General features: G+C 39.8%; 1 protein-coding gene across 2 annotated transcripts in view; it reads right to left on the bottom strand.

Moving 5' to 3' along the window:
* DOCK1 (dedicator of cytokinesis 1) overlaps positions 1-8,341 on the bottom strand; it is a 263,271-nt gene that overhangs the window by 186,942 nt on the left and 67,988 nt on the right. For both annotated transcript variants that reach the window (XM_015632986.3, XM_015632987.3), the window contains exons 24-25: positions 3,449-3,519; positions 1,566-1,672 (exon numbers count right to left, since the gene is read on the bottom strand). In XM_015632986.3, coding sequence (XP_015488472.1) covers positions 1,566-1,672; positions 3,449-3,519 — 178 coding nt within the window. The remainder of the gene's footprint in view (positions 1-1,565; positions 1,673-3,448; positions 3,520-8,341) is intronic.

The raw sequence follows: 8,341 nt of genomic DNA, 5'->3' as shown, positions 1-8,341 counted from the left end.
ATGGATGGGATTTGAGGTCCCTCCAGCCCAACCTGGGACTCTGTGAGGCAAGAGCAGCTTTAAAGGCCACACTTTGTTCAGTGAATAAAAACCCTGAGACATCCATGGGAATCCCAGGTTTGGGTCAGTGCACGTGCCTGGAATCCCCATCCCAGCCCCAGCAAAGGCTGTTGGATTTAAAACACTCCTAACAGGCAGTGACAGGAAAACCTTGCTTAGGAGCCTCCTGATAAGATCTCAGAGCCATTAAGCAGCACTGTTCTGTCAGCAAACCTGGCCAGGGCCCTGATTAATCACCCTCTCATTAAAACACAGCCATTTCAATTTCTCAGCAGCTCAATAACCTTGGACTACACCATTCCCCTCACCCTGAAGGGCTGAGTTTGGGAGTCAGGTTTGAAAAACAAACCAGCCACACACAGTTCCCACCTCCTGCCCCTCTGAAAACAGAACCACTGCAGTAAGGGAAGGCAAAGATTAATGGGGCAAACACACCACGTGTCCCTCTAGCCTTTCTCAGGGGTGTGTTTTACACTCAGTTTCTTGTTTTATCAGAGTTATCTCCATTTCCTCCTCCCCAGGAGAGTAAAGGATGATCCCTGGTGTTACTGACTTCTACTGAATGAAGCCAAGGAGTAACACTGATGCACAGCTCTTCCCAGGAAACATTCAGTTTTTCTTGGGGACACCACTTCACCCAGGCCCCAACAGAAACAACTCCATCTGTATTCCTGCTTTTACTTCTTGAAAATCCAGCACTTAAGGGCTGAATAATTTCAAATCATTTTAGAAGTGAAGATGAAGACGGGACTTGCTGTTTCTACCGAGTTTCTACACATGGTGACACAGGTGATAAACTGTTTCTCAGTGATTTTAACAGTGGTATAAAACCACCATAATGACAATCAACCAAGATTTTTTTAAACTGGAACCAGCAAAATTTGTTTTATCAGCATTCAGTGGTCTCAGATTTTGTGATCTGAGAGCAGAATCCTTCCAAATCTCCTTTCCCACTGAACCAGTGCCTATTTGCTCCCTCATTACCTTTCCTGCCAGCACACAAACACTTTGTTTGGCTCAGTTTAACCTGCAGCCAGCCTGAAAATGCATCAAGTGTTTCACCTCAAAGGAGGAAATCTGTAGGAGAATTGGCTGAACTTATCTTTCACCAGCCCATTAATGGGAGAGGAGAAAATAATAAGGCATGGACGAACAGCAGCCTCTGAAAGGTTTCTGTGCTGCTCTCCTTCAGCCAGGGAACAGCTCCAGTGCAGAGAGGACATCAATTTTAAACAAAGCACGAGGTTTTCTGGTCATTTTGCACTTTCAATTCTTTACCATTTATAACCTGAAGTGTCAGGATTCATCCTGGGCTGGATGGGGATTGGAGCAGCCTGGGATAGTGGAAGGTTCCCACCAAGCACTGGATGAGCTTTAAGGACCCTTCCCACCCAAGCCAGCCTCGGGTTTGGTTTGAAACCTTGTCCCTGAACATGTCCCAGGCTCCAGAGGGATGGCAGGAGGGACTGGGACAGGGAATAAAGCCTGGAATTGTGCCTGCTCACCGTGCTGGGTGAAGAGGTCGCTGTGCACGATCTCGATGAGGCAATAGAGCTTCTGGATGGTCAAACGGCTCACGGGCACGTTCAGGATGAACTCTGTGAAGAGCTTGCTGCACACACAGAAAAAGCAAAAAAATCCATCAAACTCCCCTCCAAACCATGGAAAAACATCCAGGAATAAAGTACCAGACACACAGCTTCATGCTTTTGAATGAGCAAATTTAATATCGTTGAGACAGTAAAAAAAAAAAAAAAAAAAAATCAGAAAATCATTAATAGTTTTCCAAAAAAATTTCTTTAGTTTTTATGACATTTCTTTTGTCCCCTTCCCTTTTAGCTCAGTTTTAGACTCATCTATGTCTCATTGAAGGGTTATGGGGTTTCAAATCTTCCTTGCCTGTGCTTTTGAACGAGCAAATTCAATATTTTTGAGATTTAAAAAAAATAATAAAAAAATCAGAGAATCATTAATAGTTTTCCAACAAATTTCCTTAATTTTTGATGGCATTTCTTTTCTCCCCTTCCCTTTTTAGCTCAGTTTTGGACTCCTCATCCATGTCTCACTGAAGGTTTTAGGTTTCAAATCTTCCTTGCCTGTTATGTCAATCAGAACGTTCATGATGCCAAAAATAAGGTGATAATTAACATTGTAAGCTACCAACAAAAAAACATAATTAAAAAACCCAGAAAGGAACATTTTAGGATAAACCATCACACTCATCAGCTGGGCTCCCACCTAATATCGACAAGACTTTTTAATAATTTTACAACGTTCCTAAAATCTTGGATTCTTTGCTTTGCCTATTGAGACTTCATTTCTAATTAGAAGCCAATCTCAATTTAAATACTCCCAGTATTAAATTGCAATTTTTACTGGTGATACCATAGAAAAAATGTAATATTTAGGGTAAAACAGGCCAAGTCCTGCATTTTCCTTTCTCTTTTCCCAGGAATTTTTCTGTCATATACCAAAATTATTATTTAATCCAGAAACTCTACAAATCTGGGTTTCCTAAGCCCAGGGAAGTGTTGATGTAAAACAGCCCACAGTGTTTTTAAATGCCAGGTTCCTCAGGCCATTGGAACATTAAACTAAAATTGTATTTATTTATTTTACCCCTACTTTATCTCTCTTCCTCCTTCTGACATATCAAGACCATAAAAATAAAACCAGACAAAATTTAGAGAGGTTTGTGGAGTAAAACCAGATTTAATTATGTTTTTTTTCAGTATGTAACAGCAACATGAAAAATATAATTTTATTTTTCTCTTTAAGCTAAAAGTCCTCCTGAAATACCAGTTTATATTTGGTTCTTCTGCTTTTTTATCTCTTAAACATCCTCCTATTGTCCTTTTTATTTACTAACAACACTGATGTGTTTATGAGCTACTGAGACATCAATCCAGCAATAGGGTTCACTAAATTATTTATTGTTTTATTATTTACATGGAATTTATACTTGAGAGAGTGAAGCATCATGGTCCAGCCCAGAAGTTTTGATGGCAGCTGCCTGATTAATAATTCTTGCTAATTGTTTGTACTGTAAAGTTTGTCAGGTATTTGTTAAACATTATTTTTTAAAAAACAGGCCCTTAAAAAATACCTGCAAAGGACAAAAAAATGTAATAAAACCAAAGTGATAAAACAACTCAGGTGATCCATATTTTGCTGTCTCAGTAAATATTTCTATATTTTTATATATTTTTGTAGTTTTTATAGAGAGCATATATGCAGTAATTCCATATAAAAATATTAATACATAGGTTGTGGCTTTATGGTTATATCTATTATTTGTATTTTATATATTTGTGTATATTTTATATATATCTTTATAAATAAATATTTATATAAAATTAACACTCCACTCTTAATTAACTCTACTCACCTGAGCTCCTTTGGATCAAACACTAATTTCACATCATTGACAATTGCTGGCAAGTATTTAAGTGCTGCCCCCTAAAAAAAAAAAGACAAAAAATCCCAAATGAACAAAATTAATGTGTTTAAAGGTGATGCAAAGACTGCAAGGAGAGAATCACCCACGAGGAGGTGGCTTTGGATTCATTTTCTGCGACACCTGAGCTGAAACTCAGCAAAAATTAAACTTTGAAACTGATTTATAGTAAGACAGAGACATGAAATGTTCATGAACTGGGGAAACAGACCAAAATTAGAGATTTATAAGCTCCTTCCAACATTTTATAGAAATCCTTTGGTTCCTCTAATCCCTTTATTCCCAACTTCTGTTGAGCACTTTCTCATCCTCCTCCTCAGCCACGCTGGAGTTGTTTGGGTTTAATTTTTACTCCACTACTTAAAAATTCAACAAAAAACCTAATTAGCATTTTTTCCCTGCAGTAAATTCTTGGTAGCCACTCATGAAATCCTGGCTCTTCCCAATTCCCCTTGAACTCGCAGCTGCCACTGCACAGCACATGAAAGAGCTCACAAGATACAAACAGATGTTTAATATTTTAACTGTTTGTAGGAATTTTTACTCATTTTATCTTTTTCCTTAGGAGCAATTTGTAGTTATTGAGCACCAGACTAGGAAAAAACCTCAGAGTAATTGAAATAGAAACCAGAACAGCCAGACTTGTCTACCTGACCTTGTGTTCTATTGATTAAATCAATTTTTTTGATAGCAGGTGTATTTTTACCTGAGAAGAGGGCAGGGCTGGATGGGATTTTGGGCAGGGATTGTTCCTGGCAGGGTGGGGAGGAGCTGGGATGGAATTCCCAGAGCAGCTGGGGCTGCCCCTGGATCCCTGGCAGTGCCCAAGGCCAGGCTGGACATTGGGGCTGGAGCAGCTGGGACAGGGGAAGGTGTCCCTGCCATGGCTGGGGTGGGAATGGATCAATTTGAAGATCTTTCCAACCCAAGCCTCTCTGTGATGTGAGAAATGGTTGCATTTTCCACTCCCCAGCCTGGACCCAGACATTTTCCATCCCCAGAGGTTTCTACAGGCAGCAGAGCTATGGGAGAACTGTCCTGAGGAGCAAACACAAACCCACTCCTTTCTTTCCCCACACCTTGCCCCTTTCCTGCCACAACCCCTGTCACTTCCCAGCCAAGCCCAGAGCTCCCAAAATCAACACAGCAATGATTTACTGACACCCAAGGAGAACCTCAAGGGGCCACCAAGGCTGAGACCCCTCTCCAAAGGGACCCCCAGCCTGTCCCCAGGCTGGATACAGATTTCAGAACATCCAATTTTCACTCACAACCCACTGAAGCTGTCAAGCTGGACCATCAAACATCCCCACATCTGCTGAAAGGACTCCTGAGCTGGGGACTCTGGAATTCTGCAAGTGGAGCTGTGATGGATGAGGGCTCTCATGAGCAGTCAGGAACCACAGGGGTTTATTTGCTGATCATTCACATGCACGGAGCCATAAATGTTTAGTAACACATCTTAAAAGAGAGCTTGCATTTTATCTCTTGAATTAAAATTTCACACCTGAACGTAAAAATTAACACTTGAATGGCTCCCATGAACTACTGCAGGGTAAAACTATTTACAACAGCTATTTCCAGCTTGTAGCTGCAACAATTAGCAGCAACTGAGGGTCTACTTTATGGACAAACCAATTAAAGTTTAATTCTGGAGATTTAGAGAAGATTGTGGAAGTCTATTTCCCACCTCAGCTGGCTCGATGATGTGACAAGATGATCAGAGTATGAGGCTGTGCAGCCACGTGATGAAATCTGTATCTAAGGCAAAGGGCTATTAAATGATTTTTTATTGGTATTAAATCATGTAGAGGAGCAGCTCTTGCTGTAGATCTCACTCTGTTCAAGCTGCAGCTGATTTTCTGTGAGCAGTGTAACTCCATTGCAATGCTGGTTATTCCCAGGACACTGCAATGCATAAATGAGGAATATGAAATTCAGCAGATAAAAAAAAAAAACCAAAAAACAACAAGCCCTGCTCTTGTCTTTCCATATAACATCAGGAAAAAACAAATAAGCATCTGGTTTGGGGTTTTTTTCCCCTCCCATTTAAATTAATTAAATTAATTACTTTTCACTCTTGATCAGCACTGGACAAAGGTTCCAATTCCTCATTTCCACAGGAAGCACATGGCAAACTAAGCCCAAAATCTTCACTCCAGAGTTACACAGGAATGTCTCAACCACTCAGAAATTCCAACCAGCACTAAAAAACCACAGTAATGAGGAACCTTAATGCTCAATCAAATGGGTTTTTGCAGTGATTTCCCTGTGATCACAAGAGAAGCACACCCAAAGATCAGTCTCACACACACACTCAATAATTACACACAGCTTCAAGCTGGGCTGCAATAAAAACCTGACTGCCCAAAGGGGCTTCTCTCTTTTGTACAAAACCAGTGACAAATTATTCCCACCCTTATCAAGTTACAGAATCAGTCATTTCCAGCACTACAAAGCAAACAAATAAAGCAGCAAAGGGGAAGGATGAAAAGGAGTGAGAGCAGCAATGAGCCCCGTGTGTGGCATGAATAATGGATATATTCCCCCTGAGCTGGATTTCCTCCTACTCTCAACCTTCTGTTGGCTGTGGGGTGTTAATGGAGTTTCATTTTATTAAAAAATGTTTCGAAATTTTGAAAATTATTCTTTTTTTTTTCATTTTTTTTGTGATTCACGTGGCTCAGCATCAGATCTCCAAGGCCACGGCAGCCTGCAGCTCCCAATGTTGTGGTTCATCCTCTAAACCCCAAAATTTACACATGAATTTCCCCTTCAGGAACACCATATCCATGTGTAAAAGGGATTATTCCACAGAAAGCATGGGAAGAACCAAGAGCTGCCAGGAGAAGCCATGGAGCTGCTCAGTGCCTCAAGGACACTTTTAAAAACTGTGAGAAAGGCAATTAACTGGGCCAAGAAACACAACTCACTAAGTGAAGATAATCAGGGCCAGAAAAGTCAAATCTTTGCCTTAAATGGAATAAATTAAGCAATAATTGATGGCCACAGCTCTCTGCAGGGGACAGCAATTCCCAGGATTTATCCTTCCATGGACTAATTGCAACTCATTCCCTAAATCAGCTCTGTCTGGAGCAGGACCTTTTGCAACCTTTAAGATAAATTCACTGATGGGCTTCTAATGAATTCACAGCTAATTGTGTTCTCCTGGACTTCTCCACAACTGGCAGCCAAATCACCAAGGAACAAACGCAGTGTTGGCATCAGAAGATGAAAAAACCCTTCAGATGTGGTAAAAAAGGCAGAATGAGTAAAACCAGGTGCAATGGAATTGTTATTCCCAACAGTGACCCCTCTGAACATCAACTGATTTATCAGCTAATTGTGTTCTAAACTTACCTAGAGCTGGCAAGGAAATCAGGTTTTTGTGGAAGGAACAAACTCAGTGCTGGTATCAAAAGATCATTGGGGAGAAAAAACAAACCTTCAAAAAGGCCAGAATAAATAAGATCAGGAGCAATGGAATTGTTGTTCCCAACAGTGGCACCTCTGAACATCAATGAAGAGTCCCCTTGTGCTGCTCTTCTCTCACTGAGAGTTCATTTCCAGACAGGTTTAATGACACAAAAATGGGTAAAGAATGGCATCTACCAAGAGCAAAATTAGCACATTGCCCAGATCTAAAAGTTCAAGGAGTTTCTATGACTAAATTTTATCTGAATTATTTATCTTGATTCTCTGAAAGGATTTTTTTTTCTGCAGATTTTTGCTGGGTGGGGAAAACCTCAAACCTCAAAAAACTTCACTCTGACACTTGAATATTTAAATAAGAGTAAGCTTCATTTATTTATTGGGACAGAAAGTGGCCCAGCTGCTAAAACTACCAGGAGGAGCTGCTTTTCAAGGAAATTTCTGGTTTTTAGTTTCCTCACAAAAGGATGAGAAGACAAGTGAAAGGCTTTTCTTTGTGTCACCAGGCAAATAAAAGCACATTAAAATAAAACCTTGATAAATACCTTAAAGTATTTCTGATATAATTTCGAATAACAGAGAGAAAAATGAGTTTTACTCATTTATTTGTTACACAATTGAGAATACAAAGAGATCTCTTAATTAATCCAAAAGTGAAATCACCTCTGTAGGTCACTGGTGAGTGAAAAGAAAGCAGGACAGAAAAAGAATCTTGCACAAATGGAAAATTATCCCATTCTTGGCTTCATAAATGGAATTACCAAAATAAAAGTGTCACAAAAGCTTCTTTGCAGTAGCTGTTTTAAAAAATCCCCAAAAACTAACTTAAGGTTGTCATTAGATTGACCAAATGACATTTGCAAAGTATTAAACAAAATGTATTCTGAGCAGAACACCACAGCTTTTTTTCTGGGGTTTAAGTTCAGCTCTTTGTAGTCCAAAAAAGCAAAAAAACCAAAAAAACTTAATTTAAATCTGTCATTTTCCAAAGCCATTCGTTTCCATCAGCACTCCTGGCCTCCAAACTAAGCACAAAATCCAGAATATTCTTCTGAACCCTTTTGTTTGACAAAGCAATAAATTTGTTTTACCTGACTCCATTTGAGAACATTATTTTAATGTTAATTTTTATCTTTTGTGCCACTCAACAATGCACCTCCTTTCCACCCCAGCATTATCTTGGGTGCCATTCCATTAAACTCATCCAAACCAAATGAAGCCCAGGCAGCAGCTGGATCAAACAATATCCAGGAACACCTAAACACTAATTTAGTTTTGCCCCAGTCTAGAGCAGTTATTCAGCCCACAAACTAAAGTAGTTTTTATCCCAGTTGCAAAGCAGCACCTCTGGCACTAAATTCAGAGTAAAATGGCCCAAATTCAGTGTAAAAC

The sequence above is a fragment of the Parus major genome, chromosome 6, assembly GCF_001522545.3.
Source record: "Parus major isolate Abel chromosome 6, Parus_major1.1, whole genome shotgun sequence".
Classification (NCBI taxonomy): domain Eukaryota; kingdom Metazoa; phylum Chordata; class Aves; order Passeriformes; family Paridae; genus Parus; species Parus major.
This window is presented reverse-complemented; position numbering and strand designations above follow the sequence as displayed.